This window comes from Mus musculus, chromosome 14 (genome assembly GCF_000001635.26).
Source record: "Mus musculus strain C57BL/6J chromosome 14, GRCm38.p6 C57BL/6J".
In the NCBI taxonomy this organism is placed as follows: domain Eukaryota; kingdom Metazoa; phylum Chordata; class Mammalia; order Rodentia; family Muridae; genus Mus; species Mus musculus.
In genome coordinates, this window is record NC_000080.6 from 97,962,445 (window position 1) to 97,987,696 (window position 25,252).

The 25,252-nt window shown below is 35.6% G+C and overlaps 1 protein-coding gene and 1 non-coding gene across 3 annotated transcripts in view; both read right to left on the reverse strand.

The window, feature by feature from the left end:
* Positions 1 to 25,252, reverse strand: part of Dach1 (dachshund family transcription factor 1) — a 382,920-nt gene that overhangs the window by 175,599 nt on the left and 182,069 nt on the right. For both annotated transcript variants that reach the window (NM_001038610.2, NM_007826.3), the window contains exon 3: positions 7,363 to 7,524. In NM_001038610.2, coding sequence (NP_001033699.1) covers positions 7,363 to 7,524 — 162 coding nt within the window. The remainder of the gene's footprint in view (positions 1 to 7,362; positions 7,525 to 25,252) is intronic.
* Gm25831 lies at positions 5,385 to 5,547 on the reverse strand. The gene has a single exon (XR_003951312.1). It is a non-coding gene; the product is annotated as a U1 spliceosomal RNA (small nuclear RNA).

A 25,252-nucleotide genomic window follows, 5' to 3' on the forward strand; every position in this document is an offset into this window, starting at 1 on the left:
TTCCTACCATGGTAAAACTACAAAAACTTTTGTCCAGCCTCATCCATACATTAAGACAATAGATGCACAGCACCAAAGAAAATTGTCTGCCTTCGTATTCTCACAGTCAATGTAAATATTGTCAATTGTGATCCATCATGGATAATGGTTAAATAACATTTTAAATAGATACATAGCACTCTATTTATCAGGTTCTTTGTTGAGACATGTAAGTTGCTCTTGGGTTCTCTCTCATTCAGTTTGAAAACGACTAGAAAGAATGCCTTTCTATATTATATCTTCTACTGAGCCCTCAAAGTCAAGAAGATGTAAGAAGCCGGAGTGAACCTTCTTATTACAAAGATATCTAGCATTACAAAAAAAACTTATCTAAGGAGCTGCATTAATTATTGGCTTAATTACAAGTAGAAGATAAATTTTCTATGGTCTTCCATGTATTTTGTGAATACATCTTAAGGCTTTTCCCTGGTCATACGATATAAGAGGTTTTAATGTCATATCAAGTTTGTTTTTCTAATTTCAATTTGAATGAGCTGTTTATTATACTCTTTACATTATCTTCTAAAAGATATTTAGTAAAGAGAAATGCTAGAGATATTAAATATTTATAACTGCATCAGAATTCATGAAAAAGTAACCTAATCCCTTTCTTTGTTTTTAATGATGGGGTGAGTAACTTTGTATTAGATGTCAGGATATGAAGACATCCTTTGCATAGGGAATGATGTTAACCATATGGCCTATTCACAATCAATTGAATCACTAGTCATGGCAGTTACTACACTTTTAAGAGTTACTTGTGTTGCTTTCCATTAGTCCACTAATGTGACATTTATGAAAGGCTTCTAGTTGGGCAACATTTCTTGAACATGTATGAGACCATGTACGAACAGGAATGGCTGAGTTAAAAGTTTTACATATAAATTGATAATCATCAGTTCTAAAATGGTCTACATTCCAAATGTCATAACTATTTTAAACTTTTAGCGTAGGTTTTTCTTTTTCCATTATATTTACTAGACCCTGACTAGACAGTCGTTTGATCCTTCTCGTCAGAGAAGAAGAAGCCTCTTTCCAATTATTATTAGGAAACCATGTTAAAGTTTAAAGTCGAAAATCCACATTGAATCTGTTAAACAATAGCAAATTTCTTATGAACCAGTGATACTGTCATTGAACTGGAGACATTTTTAGAGCAAGCGTGCTCCTGGCTTTTTCACCCTCCGATTTGGAATCTGCTCACAGTACTGCCAGCTTAACCAAAAAGGATTAACTCTCATATCCAACTGAGAACACAGATAATTCTCAGTAATTGGTAAAAAATGAAGATGAATGGGGCTGAGAGATAAGGAGCAATTAGCTCATCAGCAGTTACAGCTGTGCACTCAATCCGGATCCATCTCTTGAGTCTCGGCCCCTTTTAAAGAACCTAAGCAGACTAAGCACAGGACACCCCTCCCCAAAAATCCTGCTCTACCTGCCCATCATCGCTCTAGTCTTCCATTCTCTTTCTTACTCTGCGAAGACACCTGTCATAGCATGGTATGTAAATTACTACCTCTCTTAGGACCTATGTCTAAAGCCAATCTTCTTTTTAAACTTTTTTTTTATAACAGAAACCAAATGACTACTGTAGACACTCTTAAATTCCCTGTCAATCGTTTCATTATAGCAGCATCATCTGTTTGAAAATATAAGCAATTCCCTCATCTAATTATAGGAAGGATTTGAGGTTCATTAACATTGCCAAGGCAGGATCCAATGTGCAACTGCAGAGCTCTGCATGGCGGCCTGGCTCTCAGTTTCCTTTTATTTGCTGTCTCGAGTGCTCCAAGATTTTTTTTCTTAAATCATAAAATCATTCTTTTTCCCTCAAAATAAACTTCTGTCCTAGAAAGTCACTTGTGTGCGAGTCATTCTATATCAGCAAGATATCCTTTAAGGCTACTTTTCTTGTTTCAAGGTAAGGGAATGGTCAACTAGGGAATATATTTTGTCTCCCACTGTGCTTGGTCTTTTTGTCCTCTTAATAAATGTGTTTTGTTGGTGGCAGGACAGGAAAAGAACACGTTAGAAAGAATGAAGAATGCATTCCCAACTCAACTCATGCCCTTACTTTTGCTTGAAAGTCCTGCATCCTGTTAACTATGTCAAATTGGAGAACAATTTGGAAAAAAAAACCAAGTATTTTATACAAGTGACATTTGTTCAGCTTTGCCATTTGCTGAACGAGCACAGGCCTGCCCATATGCTATGGAGTGGAGAAAGACACAGTATTGAAGTCGTGAGATGACTTCACTTCCTTGAAGTAATAACAGCAGCTAGGGGGTTATGACTATAGTTTAAACAATGAGATTTTCTTGGGACATCTGTTTTGAGATCACATTTTGAATAGATATGAACTCATTTCCTATGAAGCCAGAAATCTACTATTGTTGATAGCTGTTTACCAGTCCTATGAGTCAGATATTAGCCACTGGCAAAAGTCCCTCTTGAATCCTCTGTGAATTTTCTAAACTGTGTACATAGTGTTTTCCTTAAATAAAATGTTGAGAGAATGAATTCTTTTCTTGATTTTTGGTAAATTATGGCTCACATACTTTGGAATAACATTTAATGCATGTATTTTTTAAAGGTGAATTTTATGGCTCTTTTAGTAAAGGAGGTAAGACACTATGTTTAGCAAGTATTTATTTAGATAACATAGATGTTCTGTGAGATGCTTTATATCAATATTTAGATAGCATTTCAAAACCAGAAGTAAAACTAAGGGTCCTTTATTTAGATTAAACAAATTGTGATTAATTTACAATCCTTAAAGATGAGCGTAATGCCAAAAGAAAAGATAAACAGATAAAAAGAAAACTTATGGATGCTGTCAAATTGACCTTGAGTTCAAAGGTTTTAAATTTTCCCTTTCTAATATCCCAGTTCCAATTTGCAAGCAGCATGTTTAAGCTGGTTATGCAGATCGGTTGTTAAAGAAGAAAAAATAGTAATTTATCTGGCCTATATTCTGTAGAGAGTGTTGCCACTAAAAAGAAGCCAAGACATTTTTCCTTCTTATCTGGAACGTAGCTCATATCAGCAAACCTGTCACAAGATAGTACTTGATATAAACAAGAGATTGCTAAGACATCTCAGTAATCAATATCAGGATGGCTACAGTATGGAAACCCCAACCACTGCATATCATTTGTCTCAGTATCTATTTCTATGGCCAAATGAAGCATTAATTCAAATCATAAATCTATGGTGATTTAAATCTGGGAATGAGCACCTGCCTGCTTTAATGATTTATTTTGTACATTTCAGTAAGCAGGGGATTTGTCCATATGAACTGACAGGTCACCTTCAGATGCCAGGAGCCGACTGTTTATCACCATGCAGACTAGTGTCTCATCTCAGCAAGTAAATATTAAACTAAAAGAATCCAATTGATTGTGGAGGAGAGAGAAGGGTGATGTGACCATATATTTCACTCAGCAAGCTTGATGCCTCTCTCCGATCTATCCTGAGTTCCTCACCTCTTCCTACACTCATCATCCTCTTGGAAAGAAATGGGCCCAAGGCTATCATCTAAAATTGGAATGCAAAGCAATTATTTGTCAACATCAAAGATTTCTAAAATACATTTTTATGGCTAACTTTTAGCCATTATGGATTATTCATAACTTATTATGAATCAGTGAAAGTCATTTTACCACGATTTTGTAGTTGCCTCACCAAGACCAATCAAGCAGAAACATAATTTATTTTCCTGATCTATAGGAATTTATTTACAATTAACTAATTGAAAACATACACCTATAAAGGAAAGCCTAAAATGTGAACAAAAGTCATAGGAAACATGATGAGTTGACAATAGAAATGTCACTGGGTGTGGGCGAGACTACATAGTAGCAATACACCAAGTCTAAACATGACCTCTGTGAAAGATGTCACTCCTGCAGAATGTTTGTTAGTAAGAGCAATCACAAAAACAAATAGTTCGAATTCTGGAACACAAGCTTAAGAGTCTTGGGATTCTTTACAGAATTCAAGTTTGACAATTCCTCTTCCTAGACACCTTTCAATGCTGTAGGGCAGTCCTTCCATTAGCATGCAGCCCTTTTGGACTGGGAGTGCATTAGACCACTTTTATATTTTTACAATGAGCTGAGCTCAAAAGTTAAATGAAGTACAATGTAAAACTGCTTTCGACTTTTCTCACAGCTCTGTGGCTTCAGAAGTAACACCACCAAGCAAAGAGGAACACAAAGGAGGGAGCTGTTGTTGATGGCAATAAAAATAGGAAGAAAGTTCTAAGATGGCAATCTTAAGGAGATTTTAATAGTAAAAGTAATATCAACCTTGAAATAATGGGAGAAACCGACACAATGGGTAACATACTAAGCACTGGATACACAGATTTTAATTATCACTGTCATTTTCCAATTGTCTTCTACTTTTAAAATCAGAATACCTACATAACTTTTCAAAGTCATGATCAAATTGTTATTGACCATGTAAAAGAGGCAGGAATTGGTTTCGTAGATGCCTGGAGCCACAAAAACTGCTCAGTTCAGCAACTGCTTTGCTCTATGCAAACTTCTCTCTGACCTTCACTGGGTTCCTTCACTGTTTGCAGCCACCCTCCGCCTACTTAAAACTCACTGTCTATGATTTCTAAATAAATATCCAAGAGTGGAGGTTTTGATGAAAGACAATAGGGGTTGTAAATACTTGGACAATTACAGCATGTTAGGAATGGGATGAAGAGGACAGCAGTAGTGCCCCACAAATCAGCTAAAGTGGTCCATAATAGAAACGATGTATGTCCCTCGGAGGGGGGTAGGTATAACAATTCATGGATGCAAAAATGTCTCTAAGTAGCACAGTCTTCTAAAAAGGTACAAGTTAACATACCCCTTGGTTGAAAAGAATGCAAGGCAATTCATGCTATGATATAACAGCTGAACTATCAACTAATAGAAAAAGTTAATTTCCCAACTAAAATATAATGGGATATTTGACTTGTGTGTATTATAAGGCATGATAATAGGTTAACTACCTAAATAATTAAAGGAAGCTATAATTTGGACACTGGGTAAATGTTAATACATACTAAAATGAAACACACATTAATGCTTAACTGTAAGTCATTTACTTCTTTACTTCTGCCTATTGGTTTCTTAAAAACCAACTGCTGTTCAGCTGCTCAGGTGAATTAAGACATTGTTTCTTTTGAATAAGTCACTTTAAAAGGTGTTGTTCCCCTTAATCCTGCCTTCTAGCATCTACCATCAGGAATGACTTGCATTGTGAGTCTACTTTGGAAATAATCAAAGTACCAGTTTAAAAATTACTATAATTGTTCATTGATGAGTAGACTAGTTCTTCTTATAGGATAAGACATGAAACAACCCCCACTACAACAAATGATGTAGACAAAAGTTTTCCTCATTTGGGGAATGATGGAGGCCCGAATGTTACAGTTCACCGAATTAGTCTCACCCTGGGAAAACCACCCTTTATGACCTTGGTATCTCTCTGCCAGGTAAACATTGATCACTTATCTTTATAAGTACTGAAAGATGGTCTATTTTAGCAGTCAAAGAAAAGATAATTTTATCTAAAGCACTTAACAGTCCTAAAAGAATGCAGTTAAAATTATTTCACTTTACTTCACTATTGAGTCGACTTAAAGTCTAAAGCAACAGGAACCAACTGTGAGCTAAGCAATTCTCTGCTTCCTCAGCCATCTCTAGGATCCCAAGTAGTGCCACTAGTGTATCCCTGAGTTTGTTTGTGGTGACACCATCTCTTTCGCTGGTCATCCATATTTTCACTGTCCTAACAATAGCTACCGCCAGCTACTCTCAATTCAAGATCCAGCCCTTTTCAGTTGCCCATATGAGGTTCTTCTGAGAAATCCTATTCTTCCCATTTGTATGTCAAAAGTGTCCCTTTACATTCATGGAAGAAATTGTGTGTGTGTGTGCATGTATATATTTTTAAAAATCACTTACTACCCTAGTGGTTTTTTTTTCCAGTATGTGTGTATGAGCAATTGCAATGAAATGATAATTATTAAACTTCATATTATTTCATATGTCTGTAACTACATCTCAATGGGTGGGAAGCAGAGAGCTATTGATTAACTTAAGAAATGATTTTAAAGTGCTGCATGGAAAAGGGAAATTTATTGAATTGTGGTAAACATCTGTGTTGCCTAGTGCCGTGATGGACAGGATAACATGAGTGTTCTTTACAAAATGTGATTTTTCTCTTGTAAAGTTATATTTTTAACATCAGTTCCGTAGTGTTAAGGAAAACATTAGAGTATAGGAACAGGATGAAATGTTTGCAGCACCAAAACCCAGATTACAAATATTTCATTTGCAAAAAAGTAATAAATTAGTTAAATAACCCACATTTAAAGCTGCCTTTCACAAGCCATGTGATTAGCCTGTAAGGTAAAAATGTTTCATTTGGTTTCATTGTGAGCGTAAACAGAAGGTAAGCCAGATGATCATGAGAAGTTTATAATGTGCTTTTCAAATGGGAGATGTCTTCGTAATGGTTGTATATAGAAAAAATCATAAAAACATAATTCATATTGCTGGCAACATTGGAAAGTTTCAACTTACAATCTCCCCTGCCACAGTTTATCTTTGTGTAGTCTTTGTTGCTTGTGTTAAACAGTGTTCTGAACTGATATTTTTAAGTAATCATTTATAAGTTTTGCATAATTTTTGCATTGGCTTGGATCAATTATATTATACGCCAGAAAAGTAAAAGCTTGTAACTCTTAGGACAGTGTTTTGAAACGGCATATTTTGTTAATACCTACTGTTTTAAATATCTTAAAATGGCAATCTGTAAAATAAATTGTATTATATGTATGAGGAGAGCAAGGTACATATAATAACATGCATTATCCATTATTTCAGACATCCACAAGGGACCTGAAGGCACCCCATATGAAGGACAAATAGCTAATGCATAAACTCTGTTATTTAGGGATGAAATTTCTTACTCGATAATAAATAATTTTTAAAATGACAAATAGGGTTGGATACACACATGTGCAAACACACACATATTTCCATATTTCTTTCACATTATCTATATTTTTGATTCTTAAAGCTTATTTGAATTAAGAAATGCATCAATTCAGTACTTGTAGCACAAAATTATAGTTGTAAGATTGATCTTATGTTTAAAATAACATTGAGAGATCCAAATTATACACACTAGAGAGGCAAAAGAAAGCCTTAAAAATATACTCCTCTCTTGATCTTAAATACTCACTTCATCAATGAGAAAAATAATTCTATGGAAATATGACTGTGAATAGCTGGAGAACATTAAACTTACCAACACTTGAATTCATGTCCCCGTTTTCAGAATCTGCTCCATGTTGGTTGTTACTGGCATGATAGTTGCTCATAGCTTCTAATTTTATTTTTTTCACCTTCATTGCTTCAGCAATAGCTGCATTGGTAGCAGCTGCAGCAGCTGCAGCAGCTGCAGTCAGACCTTAAAAAATAAATTAAAAGCAAAGTAATTCAAATTCAGACTTTTGTGTGTAATAGTCCAAGTCTTTCCATACACACATACAAATGAATATTAGAGGATCTGATTCCTTTATGTAATACTGATAATATATTTCCACTCCAAATCAACCATTGCAGCATTAATATAGATGGGTATAGATGTTTGTCAAATTCTTGATTTGATTATTAGCAGAGAAGTAACACATATTCCATAGGATCAATTATACATGTGGGCTGGATGAACTTTTCGATACAGTCTGAAAATTCCACTTTCTCCTGAAAATCCTCTACAGGTGCCCAGAAGGAGAAAGAACGTTGGAAATGCAGATTAGTTGCAAAGCTTCCATCTGGTACCCAAGTTCTCACACCTTCTTTTATGAACACAAAACCATTTCTGATACATGGTCTTGCAGCATCAACTTTCTATGTCTTTTTTTAATTGAACTCACTTCTATGATTGCCCATTTTCTAGTGAAATTCTTTTCATATTCTGGAGTCTTAACTTCCATATCCTGGACTGTGATGGTGCCTGCTTGCCTCTAACTATAAGGCCTATGTTTACATTTCTGTATCGGTACCCAGTGCATTGCACTGTGTATAACTGCATATGCATTTGTTTTTCTTCTGAAGTATTCAACAGCAATGGCTAAGTGTTATATAGTTGCATGGCTCAAGATGTAAAAAGTTAAAATAAAATACAAAAGCAGCTCTGCAAATAATCCGCTGCGACTTATTAAATATATAACTACTGATTTCAGTGAAACGAGTGTATTCTGATCATTGTAACACAAGGTCTAAAAAGCTATATTTAGGCCTAGATTGACCACTGTGTCTTCCTGTTTTATACACTTTGGTCATTTATGAAACAGCATCTAATAATAGATATGATCCAAAAATAGAATTTGAGGTCAACACTTGGAATACCAGAACGTAAATTATAGTGATCAGTAGTACAATCCTAGAGGCAGCAAGACAATAATGTTGAACAGAAAATTTATTACCTTCTTAATATATCAACTTTTACCAAATTGATTCATTCAAGCCTGGCATTCACAATCTGACAAAATTGACACACCAAGAGAAACATAAATAATGTCTGCTAGTTATAGAACATTACCTATCTATGAAAGGACATCATAGGCTTCCCTGCACACTTCTCACACTGCTGCATTAGAAGTTTTGACCACTGTGTTTATGCCTTCTGAATTTATCTGGATGATTTATTTCTACTCCCAGTTGGTAAAGAGAATGAACACACCTCTTCCTACCCACTAATCACTACTCATAGTCACCATAGCAAAACACTGCTGCCCGTAGAATTACATGGAAGTCTTTTCTTGGTGGAAGTCTTTGCTAGCGAATAGGTGCATAGAAGACACCACCTTCTCTTCAGATCAGTGCAAAGGGGCGTTGACCATTTTTATCCAAAGTCAGTAGGGTCTGCAGGTGAGATCTTTGCTTGAAAAACTCATAACCGCTCCTTTAAAGGCATTGATCTAAATTCAAAGAATCCACCTGGGTCTAGCATGAGTATTCGCTGCCTTTCAAGTCTCAACCTGAACAGATTCTCTCATCTTCCTCTGATTGAATTTTCTCCTTGATTACTCATTTCCTTCAAAGATGTTTCAGAATATTTTCTTTTCTGTTCCCTTTATATCCTCTGTGTGTTTCCCAGAAAAATATTTTCCCTTGCTTTTTGCCTTTAACAAAGGGGAACATCTCATTTTTCCTTTCTTTTATTTTTTGGTGTTGACTTTCTCCAATGTATCTCTCTTCTCAGCTCTTAAGCTTGGCTTTATGCTAAGAAGAAACTAGTAATTGCATTCAAAAATAAAGACTTAAGAGTCCATTACATAATACTCAACACCTTCCAATTAACACAATCCATAATTGTATGAGAAGTGATCTTGGGAAAACCAATAGATTGTTTTGAGAATAGTTTCATCTTGTATAAAACCAAACAAAGCTCAAAAAAGAAAGATAATGATTAGGTATGAAATCTATACAAAGAATAGCATATTCTATTCACTACAGCCAAGGCCTGTTGTACATCCTTGTTCCTCTGTAAGCAAGATCCAAGTGTTACCTTTCAGTAGTAAACATGGGTTATCTACGCCCATATTCTAGATTATTCATATTTGCCTACTCCTTTCCTAAATACTTCTAATAATACTATTTTATTCTATTATTGCAAATTTGTTTCATACCTTTTTCAAGTTTTACAATTCTAATAGAACTCCAAAAGGTATATGTGTCACAGTCAACCATATACACACTTGCCCATGAACACAAGTGCTATAATTTGACTGACTTAATTTAACATTCTGATTTCTCCCAAGGTAAGAAATTATGATATATAAAACAATTTTAGTTTTTGGTTCTATGAACCCTCCTTGTATTTGATTTTCTATATTTTGAATTCAACATTTTTATCCACATCTACTGCTGCTGCAATTGCAAACTCTATGTCTTATTCCATAAGTCCAGATATGCGTTCTTTTAAATAGTCTTCAGAAAAGAGCACACTAATTCATTATGCAATGGCATACTTTTGAACAGAACTGTACAGATAGAGCAGGTTGTATTAGGGAATATATATACATATAATATCAGTTCATGAAAATAAAGAAGATAAGAATTTTAAAAAAAGAACAAGGAGGGTATATCAGATGATTTGAGAAAGAAAAAGAAAGAGAAAATAATGTAATTATAAAATAATTTTAAAAGTATACAATGAGTTTTAGCCCTATTCATTCCTCTCACCCAAATTTTCAGACTCGTCCCCTATTCCACTACCATCCCAGCTTTGTGTACTGTTCTGTGTTTTATTAACCATGGAGTCCAATTTGTATTACACATGATAGCTGAAGGTGCAATGAGCACATATATTTAAAGGTGAGCATAATATGTACATATAGCATTATATACCATGCATTCTTAACAACTGTCACTCTCCCAACCTGTACTCTTTCACTCACATAGAACTCAAGATGGCCATAGAAAGGGAAGGCATGATCAAAGCATTTCATGTCTGCTGTTAGAACCAAATATTACACTTTACAGTGTCATTGGGCTTCTTAGTGCACACTTCCCTGACAGTATATGTGGAAACATTCCCAGTGATGGATTAACTTATGAGTCCCAAAAACATAACCAAATTTCAGTTACTCAAGTGGATTACATCACATTCTCTCACTTAAGTTTTTGAACATGTTGGTCTGACTTTGTGGTGAAGACTCATCCCATTTGGACAAGAATTTACCTTCCAAGTATGTGTCAGAAACAATCATGGAGTTTCCAAACTAAGCACATAGCTACATCACCTCTCTCTACAAGTCTGACTCAGGAGGTCTGATGTTGAAAGTCTGAGGATCTGTACTTGCATATTATAGTTATAATACTACTACAGAAACCATCTTGTCATCCAGCAGTCTTCATATAGAATTGAGGAAGAGCAACATAATCCTTTGATGTCTTTTTAAAATATATATAAATGAGAGAAGCAGATGTAGCTTAAAGGAGGCGGGGATTATGGCTACATCCTTAGGTCATAAAGTCAAGAGACTATGGATAGATTCTCAGTATACTTAGCACAAATGTTAGCACAGTGCTGTAACCTATTACTGAAAGCTCAAGTCATTCTATCTCCAGCTTGATCACTTGGACAGCCACAAGAAAACATAGCAGTCAATTTGACCATGTTCTAAAAAGTACCTGAACATTTTTTATTTGTGTTAGACTGTATGTGAATACACAAGGGATAGTAAATCTCATTAATTTAATGTAAAACATGACTCTCCATAGGAACTTTGTGCCTAAGGTTTGAGAAGATCACAAGCCATTTGGCAGCCGCTTACATTTGCCATCGTTCCCTTTGGCTTTCACTGGTCCTTTCCTTTCAAATCTCCAAGGTAATCCTCAAATCCTCTGAACTTATTGTCTCTAGTGAAAGCATAGTTTTAATCTCATTGTAGCCTAACATAGAGGCTGTATTGTATATGTTGTTCACTAATTAACTTCCTTAAAAAAAAGAGAAAGAGAGAGAAGACAAGAAAATAAATGATTTACAGAACACCAAGAATTCAAACCATGAAAATTTTTCATAAAGCAAATAATTATTCTCTGGAGGAAATATCAGTAATCTTTAATATGTACCATTCGCCTTCATCTCCTCTCTAGTGGTATTTATACAGAGCCTAGCTCTGCTCTGCCTCAGACTCATGAAACTTCTGCCGCCCCTGATTTCAGGACTCACTCCAAAGTGTCATCCATGTCACATTATCAAGGCTTTTAATTCCTTCTAGTCAAAACAACAAATTTTTCCTTTTCAGGATTACTCAATTTGGTATCTCATGAAAAAAAACGGGGAGGGGTCAAAAGATATCTTTAATATGAGACTTTTTATTTCCATGTAAAAGTAATTGGTGAGAAATTTATACTAAAATTTACACACCGTTTCTGTTTTATAATGAAGGCTTATTAACCATGAGGAATGTTATTGCAATGACCTTCAAAAGTGAATGTTTAAAAATCAGCATGGAAATATAAACTCAATATACTCATTTATAAAAGGAGAGAGAAGAGCCAGAGCAAAGCAACCAGTTGAAATGCATAAAGATTACATTGAAAATAATAAATATAAGAAGACAGAAAACAAGGTGAGCAGATGAATGAATAAAAAAACATAACTTCTTACAGTAAGAAATAATTAACTCCTTGATTCCATTCCCTAAACATGCTAAACCACTATCGAAGTTCTTAGAATGTAGCCGTTTACCTTCCTAAGCACGTTTTGATTTGACCATCCACATGGATTAATTTTATTATATAATCACTGATTCCAAAATCTGGGTGCTGTCTTGATATGAAGCCCCTTGGTGTTTCAAATGCAATACCATGGGTCTAACTTTTGGAAGGGAAGCAAGCATTGTGACTGTGTGACTACATCCTCTTACTTTACAAAGAAAGCCATTATTTTCTGCTTTCAACTTTTGTTAAATAGCCTTTAAATTCTTTCAAATGCCATTAAGCTCTCCTGATCACCCTTTTAAAAAAAGAATAAGATCTAATTATATTTATTTCAAATAAGTTAGTGCCCTTAGTTATAAGTAGAAGATTACAACTGTAGATTATAAATATCAATAAAGAAGACATATTGCTGTCAAATCCTTTCTCTGATCTGTTTGTTTGCTCATTAACTTGAAAAGCCCAATCTTTGATCTTTGGTTTCAAAGACATCAAGATGACTTCCAAATGTTTGATATGCTGTCTACTTTTACATTGAATTCCATATAAAGTGCATTTTTCAAATCCTAATGGTTGAAAAGTTATATTACATTGAAGAGATGGTAAGTATTTAAATATTCCATAGAACGCACTCTTTATTAGTCTACATTGCTTACTAAAACCCAGAAGAAACAAGTTTAAACATGCAAGAAATTATGGTCAAGCATAGTTATTATTAATATTCTGGAATTGATAGGTTATTTATGTCTGGCATTCTTTCCCCCTGATTATTCAGGGAGACAGGCGGCTTATAAATATCTCATCACACCACCGTCACAGAAATTTCCTCGACAGTGCTCATGCACAGCTATTAGCAATATGAATCTAACCATTACAAGGAGGAGGAAAATCGAACATGTGGCATTAATACGCAGTCCTGGTTCCTAACCATCTGATAGGCAGATGGTGTGAAGCAGCTTCTCCAGCTGAAATGAAGGGGCACATCATTTAAAGGCTTGTTTGCATTCTAACTGATATCACTGCCATATTGATACACGCGATGCATCATGGCAGGGTTTGAACAATCTAGTTTGCTTCAGTCATAAATGTTTACAGCCTTGGTTTTTTTTTCTAATCTTATAAACATGTTTAGAAGAGTGCATTTTTAATTTATGAAAGCTATTGTTTACTTCTGTTGAACTAGAAGATTAGTAGAAAGCTGAAATATTAAATTACTTCAACCAGAGCAATATATCCAAGACAGATGAATAAAGCAGGTTTCTATTTTCAATAAGGATGTTAGTAAAGGAATTTTAAAATTAGCCCAGGCATTTTGTGCATTAAATACATTTATTCATTTAAACCTTCCAGCTATTTTTTCCCCAAGTGGCATAGAGAGGAATTTAATGCTTTACATAGTCATTCATTTAAAACTCTCACTGTGTGCAATTAATCTTGTCTAACAATTCAATTCAGAAAGTAAAACATCAAAAAGCATAGTTCAATTCAACACTCATTACTGTGAGGCAATCTTTCTGCTCCTGACAGTTCCTATAGACTTTGAAATGCTACGTTGAAGGTGCATTGTGAGCTCCATATGAGTCTGAATTACAACTCAATTGAAATCACTCCAAGACACAGAACCCTTGGCTCAGTACAGCAACTTGAAAACACCAGTATCTTTTTTTTCCCTTACTCTACTTTTTTTTCTTATCCTTATTTAAATACCAGCTGTCCAAAAACTGACACTAATCTCTAGTTATTTTATTTCTTATTACTTTCTAAATAAATTAAAAATGTGATTGAACCATGTCTGTTCTCATCTTGAATGCTTAAATTGCAGAAATTATAAGCTACTAGAATAAGAAACTTAATTGTGCATCTGGTTAAAGTGAATATTTTCAGCGTGAACTTGTCTCTTAATGTCCATTAGACTGACTTTCTTGCCCTTTGTAGCACATTTGTATTCTGTGGAGAAAAGGAAAATTGATCCCTGAGGCCACTAATGGAAACACTTTCTATACCAGTTTTCAGTTTTTCAATTGATTGAATTAGATTTTAGAAATGTTTAGACTAACAATAACAACCCCCCCCCAAAAAAGCTACCTCACAAAGGTGCATAAACATATACTAAGAAACATATTATCTCCTTCTGAGTTAGCAGTTAGCATGTCTATTGATGTTATTGTACAGGTATTTAGGCAGTCAGAAAACTGTGGGGGATGGGATTAATTGGAGAAAAAGGAATTGGGAGGGTCTGGAGGGAGGGAATGGAAGCAAGAAAGAGATGTAATTATATTTTCATTGAAACAATATTATAAAAGCTGCCTTATCATTGTATAGTTAATCATTGATAAATCAAATAAACATAAGGATTATCATTATTATTTATGAATAGTTTGAGATTTCAGTTACCCTGAATAAAGGGGTTAGAGCCTCAGCGGAATCAGAGGGTCAAACAGCATGAGGATGCCATTTGGCAATCAGTAAATCACTGAAGCATTTTAATGGGGGCCTTTGAAAATCGCACCTTCTGATCACTGAATCAGAGAAACAGGACAAACCAGAACAAACAAAAAGGGTTAAATTACTGTAATTTGGTTCAGTAGAATTGAGCTCCTGAGTGGAAAGGCAAGCTTAGCATGTCATGTGTACCTCTTACTCTTCTTTAATACTATTCTCTCTAGAAAATAATTACTAAGCCATCACTTGGGGACTGAACTTATAACATGGGTAGTATAAAAAGTTAATTTTGTTGTCCTGGCAGTGAGATATAGGCACAAAGATAGTAATATTTTCCATAGCATTACAATATTAAACAATGACAGAGCAAGCTCACGTGTAAGTCACATTTAATCCCTGAACCTATTGAAAATAAAGTTAAAGGGAACAGAAGAGAATCCAGCAAGCCACAGTGTTTGAAATAAGATCCATCTCTTTCCTTTATACCTTTTGGACTTTATGGATACTCCAGGTTAAAGAGACAAATAAATGGACAAATATGTCAGCTGGCAGAGAAATCTGACCAAATTTTTAATGATAGTGTCTTAAAACTCACAATATATTTGCCATAGATGGAATCATAATTCACCTTTAATTGTGTGCAAAACTCTTTTATATGTAGTATTGATGAAATTCAACATTCATAATGTTGCCTGAATCCTATATCTAGTGCATATCACTTCAAAATGAATATTGTCTTCTGCATAACTTAAAATTGATCTAATTCTCATTGTGCACGCTAACAGAAATCATCAAAATTCTTCTCTAACTTTCACCGAAGCATAATATCCCATATATTACTTTTCTATTTCTTAATGAACAAAGCATTAGCTTTCTTGTGTCATTCTATGGCCCAGCATTTCTTCTTATATTTATAGCCATCAAGTAAAATGACCTAGTAATTAAGCCTAGGCAGGCAGTTCTAACTAGCCTGACAGAGTATAACATTCGAAAAAGATATTTTCAAAGAAGCAACTAGGTAATGTATTGTTGAGCTGGGCTAGACTGATGAGCAAAGTTTAAAAATGCCATAATCATATTTATTCTACAAAAGTACCATCTCGCCAGCATTTGAACTTAAACAATCTTCTCAAACATTATACCTTGTCTCAATTTCTTTCATATTTCAATATGTCCCTCTTTTATCTTTGTTCTTCTCAGAATGCATCTGCACCCTTGTTGCTCTGCTGGACTAGTTTGTTATATGGATAGAAAAGTAGAAAGTGGTAGAGAAGAGAAGAGAGGAGAGCAGAGGAGAGGAGGGGAGGGAAGGCAAGAGGAGGGGAGGGGAGAAGAAAGGGGAGGGGAGAGGTGAGGGAGGGGAGTGGAGAAGAGAGGAGAAGAGGAGAGGAGAGGGGAGAGGAGAGGTAGGAAGAGGGAAGTGGGGGGGAGAGGGGAGGGGAGGGGGCAGGGGAGGGGAGAAGAGAAGAGAGGAAAAGAGGAGAGGAGAGGGGAGAGGAGGAGAGAAGAGGAGAAGAAAGGGGAGAGGAGAGGAGAAGGAAGAGGAGGAGAGGGGAGGGAGGAGAGGAAGAAGAGAGAGGAGGAGAGGAAAGCAGAGGAGATAAAGAGGAAGAGTAGAGAGGAAGAGAGGAAGAAGAGACAGAGAGGAGAGGAGAGGACATGAAAGGACAGGAGGAGAGGAGAAGAGAGAAGAAATGTTTATTATTATCATCATTATTAATTATTATTATTATTATTATTATTATTTACATTTGAGACTTGTTTAGAGAAAATTATCCAAAGGAATCAAAATATGTGAAAAAATGGGGACATAAAATTTCTCTGATATGATAACATAAATATTTTCATGAAAAGACCCATGAGGATCGTATAGTCCTAGAGACAAATAAATATTGATGGACATTGTTTTTTGTCTTAAGAAAATTCAGTTCAGGGTCAGGGTGAATTGGGAACATTTCCAGCTCCCATCACTGAGTAACAGACAAGAAGTACACAGGGGCCAACACTCAAGAGAGCACGTTCTACACGTTATGGTCTTGCAGGTGTGTCAGCCTTTCTGGGGGGACAGAATCAGCCTACAAGGTGGAGATTTTCCTCATTCCTTTGCAAAAAGCAGCTTAGAAAAGTAGGCATCAAGTAGAGCCTTACAGTTGGACTTTGGGGAAAAAGCAATTCAAAGGAATTTTGAAAGGACTGCACCCACCCCCTCTGAGTGATAGGGAATGTTCAAAAGGAAAATCAATGTGGTCCACAAGCTGAGGGAGGTGCCAGGCAGAGGGAGGCTGATGAAGTCTTTGTCTCAGCACAACTTTGTAATCACTATGAAGTTCCTTAACACCTTGAATGTGTCATAGGCAAATTTAGCTTGATCACAATATGACATTGCTGCTTTTCAAGAATAAAAAAATGTACCCTTATAAAACCTGATTACCATATTCAGCATAGCTCACCTGGAAAGAGAGCAGATGGGTATTCTATTATTCACGTCTCCCTTTTTTGCTATAAAATATTTCAATAGAAAAAGATGTTTACTTCTGATAGGAAAATAAATGTGACTTTGGGGATTTTGAGTTATTCACTGTTTGCTAGTAGCTTTTATTTGTTTTCAGGATAATAGTGACAGCAAGTCCTGAACTTTCCTAACAGGTTTTCACTGTGAGAGCAGCATCCGGTTTTGTACTGATCCAGTGGCTCTTCTTGACCTAATTTGTTTTGTGCCATGAGATTCTATTAAAAGAAACTAAATCAAGGCAGTAGATTTATTCACCTTAAATAATTTAAGCTAATTGAAAAAGAACCAAACTAAAACACTTTCTTAGGCATTCAACTTGTGCATGTCAATTAGTAATTTAAACAACCAACTAATTACAGCAGCTTTGCAAGGAACAGGAGCTGCCCATGGTGCCATTCCCTCTGTCTCCTCTGGGCTAAGACGCAGGTAAGCAGCAGACCTGACTCATAAACATGTGCATCTCTTTTGGGGCATAGTAAAATTTCAGGAAAACGTTTCCATTAACGTATATTTGATATTTTTCTTATTTCTTCCCACAGAACTATTTTCAAGCAAGTTCATTTTAAAACATAAACACCTACCTAAAATTTCATTTCTGACCACCCTTTTACCGTTATGATATCTCAGACCTGTAGTGTGACTTGAGGAAATGACTGTCTTGCATTTTTTAATCAAACAGATTACTACTAACGTCATAATGTTAAGAAACTGAAGTCCTATGAATGTGCTTAAAAAGGAGACTCTGCTTAACATAATTCTATTTGGTTTATGTTCATATCTTAAATCAGCTAAACAGTCTTTTAATTTTAGTCTTGTTAACAGGCCCCAAAAATGCTATTACCAATCTCAGTTCTTATTTTCATCTTGATATGCAAAAAAATAAGTTATCTTATTTTTTTCCTCATGGATATATTTAATGGGACAACTCAGCTAGTTCTTTGTATCATCTGAATTATAGGGCCCTATCATATGTACAACCATCCCGTGAGAGGCTCAAAACTTCTATTTGCAGTATTTTACCAGAGATCTTTCTGATGAAATTTTTTAAAAAATCAAATATAACTCTATTTTAGAAGTAAAACCTTTTTGAAATGTTGCTGAAGTGCATTGTGAATAAAGACAACACTCTTAAGTGGACTTCCTCTGCTTTAAACAGCATTCATCTTTTCAAAAGCAAAGGCTGCCCAGTCCACACGGAGTCTCCTGCATTATTCATTTCATGTGCAACCTCAGCTAGACCATAAATTGTTACTTTATCTAATCAAAGGAGACTTAACTCTACAGAAGGTCAAAGGTTTAATTTTGTGAAGTATTATCTTACGCTATGAGTTTAACCGAAAAATAGAAGAAGAAAAACAGCCAAGAAACTGGTAGTAAATGAGCCTTTATTGCCTCAGGCATTGGCCTAGTTAATAAACTTTCATTGAAGGTTTCTTTCAACTGTTACGGACAATGAGAGGGGGAAAAAATCTTAAATTACAGCCATGTGTGACTTTTAAAGCAGTCATTCTTTTTTATCTCAACCTCTTTAGCTCTGGGGAAAAAAAAGAGAGAAAGAGAGACAAAGAGAGATTGTCTTTAGTCTCTTAACCAAAAATGTATGCTTCTAAACAGATGAAAAAGTACAAATAAACTTTTCGAGAAACAGAGGTCAGCTTTGAACAATGTACAAAATACATTCTTTAGGTGTTGAGTCTTAGAGCAAGATCTCTCAAGTTCAGTGGTAAACTACAAAGAGGACAAGGAAGACATGATTTCTACCATGTGACTCATGAGTCCCCTGCATAATACAGAAAGCCTTATATTTCCGTCACTGTACAAGGCCTATGCCAGCTTTAATATTAATTAAAGGCAATGTAATTATTACACTATCTATCTATCACTTAAACTCCTCAAGTGGAAAAATCCCTCTTCTGTAACATTCAAGGGCACTAGTAGCAAATAGTTAATTTTAACAGTAGTCAATTAAAATGTGTAGGAGGAAGAACTGCATCTATACTTTCAGCCAATGATCTGCACTTCTCATTTTAGCATTTGCTGGAGGAGATGATAAGTCAACTTCTTGGGAACAACTGTAGATATTCTCATCTTTTTTTTTTTTTTTCGAGAGACACTGCTCAATGACCAAAGTTGCTCACTACCTCAAAGACATCTTGATCTATACATCCATGCATTAAAGTGAAGAGATTCCTGGGTCCCTTGGCTGTGGTCAAAGATAGAAACAGTGGACTCCCGCCACTTCTAACCTACTGTGGAAGACAAAGTAAAAGGGAGACTTAAACATACCTGACTAGGTTTCATTTCCCAGCTCAAGTGTTCGCACCAGGGTATGTAACCCCCTCTTCTGCAGAACAGACACTCTTCTTCATGCCATGCACATGTCCCGAGGACCAAACTTTGGTCACTTAGGAATCATTGCAGCCTGGCAGCTTACTCAAGCTTCACAGGGGTGAAAGTAAGAGCTCTAAAGGCTACTCTCCACTCTGCGGGGGAGCAGTGAGCCTTCCTCCAGTGAAGAGACAGGCACAGGTTGCTATCCATACCTAGAAAAGCAGAGCTACCCCTGAGAAGGAGACACCTACTGAGAATGAAAACAATCTGAAAGTAAACTTCTATGTCCAATGGAACCCCCAATTTACATTTCTGGTCACAGTTTAATCCAGGTATGAGAATCTGAATAAAACTGAGACAATTGGTCTTCATTAATGGAAAGGGTCTTTGAGAATTAATGGGTAGATTCCCCTGTGGTGCAAAAATCCATAACCCCCAACTTTAACCTTACAGGAGAATGCATGTACAGAGGGACTGGTCACATGAGGAGATCTTCTTTCATCTTTTGCCACACTTTTTTTTTCTCTGTCTAACTTGTACACATGCATGTATGTGATCAGGGAGGGCATAAGGAACATCAGCTACTTCCAGGAAAAGAATCGCTCTTTGAATGTAAAGTTATATACATGGATTTGTAGCTATAAGATTTGTTAAAAGCAAGGACAGTCATGCTTTTAAATTACAGTTCTATTCTCATTTACTGTTTTCTTTTAGAGAAAATGGCTAAGGTACATTAGAAAATGACCCAGAGGTCAGAGAAGCCTGGGAGAGAAACAAACTCAGGTATCTCAAGTTTAATTCTTTCTTCCATTAATCAAAGTTTTATGGGTTTGGGAAAGTTGTGCTACAGAGCACAGGGAGGATACGAAACAAGCCAGATCAAGGGAATTCAAAGGATTTATTAAACGTGCAGACAGTAACTCAGACTGGTGTTTTAGCTAGATTGACTCAATTAATTAATTGTGCATTGTGAAACTCGAAAATGCTCAAGGAACATGCTCGTGCCTGCAATGCAGCAATGTAGCATAATACTGAGAATCGTTCAACCACCGAGAGCTTTTGTTGTTTTGTTTTGTTTTGTTTTCTTTAACCTAATATACAGTATGACACAGATCCTAGGGTAATGAAATACAGTTTTTGATTGAAGTAACATCTAAACATTGCCACACTAGCCTGGTGGCCTAACGGAATACTGTGTTTCCGAAACTTGAGAAACTCAGGTTAGAAAACAAACTCATCCTCACAGCTCTGGCTGGAAAGGTTTTCAAGTAAATTCTTTGTGCCTGAATAAGCCTTTTCCTGTTTCATAGAAATATATATATATATATATATATATATTACTTCAGCCATAGCATTTTTTTTCAGGCTGTGACTGAGTCAAAGGAAACTATTGTCTTTGGCCACAAACATTGTGAGCAGAGCAGCACAGCACAGATAAACACGGAAGCTAGCTTGGCATCCGACAGCAGAGACTTCAGAAGTCTTATCACTTCAGCTAGAGGACCTCAGTTGGCAATGATAAAAATGTCACAGTGCAATGTTTCTGTTAGTGGAACATCAAGGTTGGTGTGATGGCTCAAAAGTGAAGAGCGTGGGTTACTCTTCCAGAGGGCCTTCATTTGACTCTCAGCACCCACAGCAGGCAGATTCCAACCACCTGTAAGTCTAGCTCCAGGGGTATTCGGGACCTCTAGCCTCTGCTGTACCAGCACTCACGGTGGTGCTCTTACCCACACATAAACACAAAATGAATGATTTTTGAAAAGATTTTCAGGAACAGCAGAATAGTAATTAAGTATACACTTAGAGTAATAAACACACTCATTAAATGTAAAAGCCATTAAAATAACAACAACTCATAGTCTATTTTCATGAAACCCACAAGACATAGAAACTAAATCAATACTGAACATCCATGTTCAGGGGCCTAAAGGCAAAATCGACAAGTGTAAATACTGAAGGGTGCTGGTAGTATAGGCTTGAAGTTAGAAACAATCTACAAGTTTGTGTTTGGATCCCATGCTTAAAATATTTAGAGAAAAGTAAAAAGGGTCTTAGTGACTCATATGACTTAATATATTTATAAGAATGATGATGAACATTAATAAAATCTTAAATATTGTGATCAACATCACAGATTTAAAGTCTTGGTATTTTTTATCAGTACAAAACAAAGTGCCAACAAAGATGCTTGAGAGAGCAGGGAAATGAGAATAAGTAAAAAGTCTCACGTGAAATACTATCATTCTGGGGAGACAGGAAGTTGACTTACCATCAGAAGGTTTGAGGTGCACAGTTCAGGATGGGAAGTCAGAGGGCATTAAATGTCTTTACATTTAATGTCTTTAAAATGTCTAAACATTTTAAGTAGTCCAATGTTTAGATGTTTATGCATTATGCAATGTTTACAAGATGGACAGTCTATATTTCTTTTAGCTAAGAAGATAATATTTTCCTCCAAGTCTACTTTGTATTTCAGAATAAAAAAAATTGTTGTATCTTTTTCAAATAAAGGTTTCATAGAAATCTGTGGTGGTTTTTCACTTTAAGAATCACCAGAACACGAACGTGAACCAACACCAAATGCTCTGTTTTCTTTGCCACATTTAACTGGATATATCTGTAGAAAAAGTAATGTGATCCTATACCTTGAAAATATATAAGAAAATGTACCAAGACTTTACATTTGTGAAATTCTTCATAGTATTTCAGTAATTATCCAATTATCATTTTGTTATGAGATAATTAAATATGCACAAGACAAGGAAATCTGAACACCAAGGTCACTTTTGAACTACATCAGCTAGACATCTAAACATGTACATGTGTTTATTGTCATGACAGTACTGTTTGATCTCTTCATTTATACTGTTAATAAAACAAATACTAATTGCTTTTAAGAGTTTAAATATTAAAAATGGTTGTGGAAAAATCATGAAGTTATGTGGTTTTTTTTTTCTTGAAGTTACGTTTATGATCCTAGTTTAGTTCTGGTCACAGTCATCACAAGAGAAACTTCTGAGTGCAGTGGGCAGAGGTTAATGCAGACTTGCATAACTGGTCAAAGCCCCCAAGAATAAATGACTGTGGGATGCAAGGCCATAGTGGAACATGAGTATCACACATTTCAAAGCTCAGAGAAAAGTGCAGAAGGAGGAACAGAAAGAGGGTAAAGAGCTGGAGGATGGGAAGAAGTGCTGCGATGCCCTGTGTTCTGGGTTTGACATGCCATTGCATGAATGTTGTCTCTGCATCTACAGATACAAGTCTAGGTTATTTCATCATGGATCAAGAAAATGCTAAAGAGGCTTCACTCTTTCCTGAAATACTATTGAAAGTTAGTTTTGTCTCTGTGTGTCGGGGTGAAGGTGAGTGTCATTTTCTTCAATGGTATATGTTCTGATTAACTGCCCAGACTCCAGACCTCCCCACCCATGTTCATTAAAGCAATCCTAATTAATCTCAATAGGTCACAGATATAGAAAGTATCTTAAGAAGAAAAAAACTTGAATAGAGAAGAGAGTGAGAGTAAGGGGACTGAACTGGCTGAAAATGTAGTTGGAAATGACTGAAACTCATAATATATATTCAAAACATTGTCAAAGAAAAAAATCGCATGAAGTAACAGAAAAAGAAAAAGTCATATATGCAAAGTCTATAATTTTAGTACCAAATTTTCTCTATTATGGGAAGATAACTTCTGTAAGGTCTGCCTACTATGACTAACTGTCTTATAGCTCTGAAAGTATAGGTCATGTTGCCTAGTTCTTGCAGAATGGATGAGAACATTAAATAACTTAACTAGGTGTAAGTGCTCAGTGACAAAGGTGTTTCAGGACAGCACCACCACTTCTGCTTGCTGTCATCACACAGCACAGCAAGCCTTTCTTTACCACTTTCACCAGTTTCCCCACTGTTGATAAAGTCATCTTTACAAGCTCAGAGCAGGGTGCAAAGCCACATCAATACACCGGCTCCTTCCACTGCGTTCTCCATGGTCACTGGTAGACTCAAACTTTTCACAGGAAATCGTGTTGTAAGTACTCAAATGAAAAGATACTGGATCAATTACAAAATTCCTTAAAATCTGGACCTACAATTTTCTCAACAAATCATTAATTTCCTTGAAGGACGACGCTGAGAATATTCCCATGTTTTATTGGATGGGAAAAGTAGGTGAAGATCTCTGTGTAAGAACCCTCAGTTGTACTTGGAACACGAAGCACTCCATAGAGGTTGAGTGTTGTTACTACCGTTGTCACTGGAAGATACTAATATGAATAATTCAGCACCATAAACTAACATATAAATGATGAAAATGGAATTACAATTTATGTTTATAATGGTTAATAACTATTGCCAATCTGACTGAATTGGAAGATATTGAGCAAATTGGTTAGGACAGCAACCCTCTGGTGTGTATGTGACATGATGCATTTCCTTAGCCAATTAGATCATAAGAGTTCTCAAGTAATGAATGCATTAGTCCTGTTACAATGGATTCATAATCCTAGAGAGGCATAACATTGGAAAGTGATGAAAAGATTGGATTTGCGGGCTGGCTGGAGAAAGCAAATCATTGCAGGAGTGTTCTCAGGAAGTCAGTTTGCCCTGCTCTCTTTCCACTGAGCAGTCAGATGCAAGATGAAGAATCACCTCCACTGAGTGTACTCACTGTAACAGTGTCCTTCTCAAGTACATGCTACCTAAGAGCTCTGTACTGATTTCCCTCCAGTGAAAGTCAATATTCATACTTTCTCGCTTCCGCTGCCCTATCTAAAACTTTGTAACTGTGGTAGGAAAAGAAAGTAAAGCAACACTATGGCAAGATGAAAAATAAATAATGGGCTAACACAAATGACACCATATGGAGCTTGAATTATCCATCTCATTATAGGATAGAGGATTATAAGCCTAATTATAATACGACAAATGTAAACCAAAAATAGAAAATACAGTCAAATCGGTTGGAACAACATTGCTCTAAAAAACAGGATAAATTCTTGCATAACACTGAAATTTTAGATTTGAAATGCATATTTATTATATACTCTAATATTAATCTTCAGTCATATAAATAAGGGGTAAAAATTTCTACTATTATATAGGTTGTCACTTCACTCTGACAAAGCCCCTGTTTTGAACCAAAATTTGCTAATTGGAGATAATTCTTTTTGCCTAATTTAAATGTTTTTTATATTTAATTGCATCAATATTCATCATTAATATGCATAAATAATTATTATTATGAGGAAACAATTTTGAAAAATTAAGCAAACTTATGTCTCTCAGAAATTTCTGTGATCACTAAATTATCATAAACAGATATATATGTACATATAAATTTAGTACTTGTTGAAGCCTATCTTCTCTCAGAAGCCTATCTTCTTCTCAGAATTGTATTTGATTCAACATAGTAGCCCATTTCTCTATTGATTGTTTTCTCATTATGTATGATCAGATTCTAAAGATGGACTTGTTTGCCCTAAGTAATTTTTCTATTCTTCTCATGTATGTATACAATTCACTTTGAAACAGGAATTATGTAGAATAAATAAAGACAAGAAGTCTGATAATATAGCAATTCTTTCCTCAATGTCCTATAGTACCAAAGTGATACTTATCAAGGTCACAGCAGCAATGCTTTGTCTATGTCAAATTTGTTTGTGGGTGTTGACAA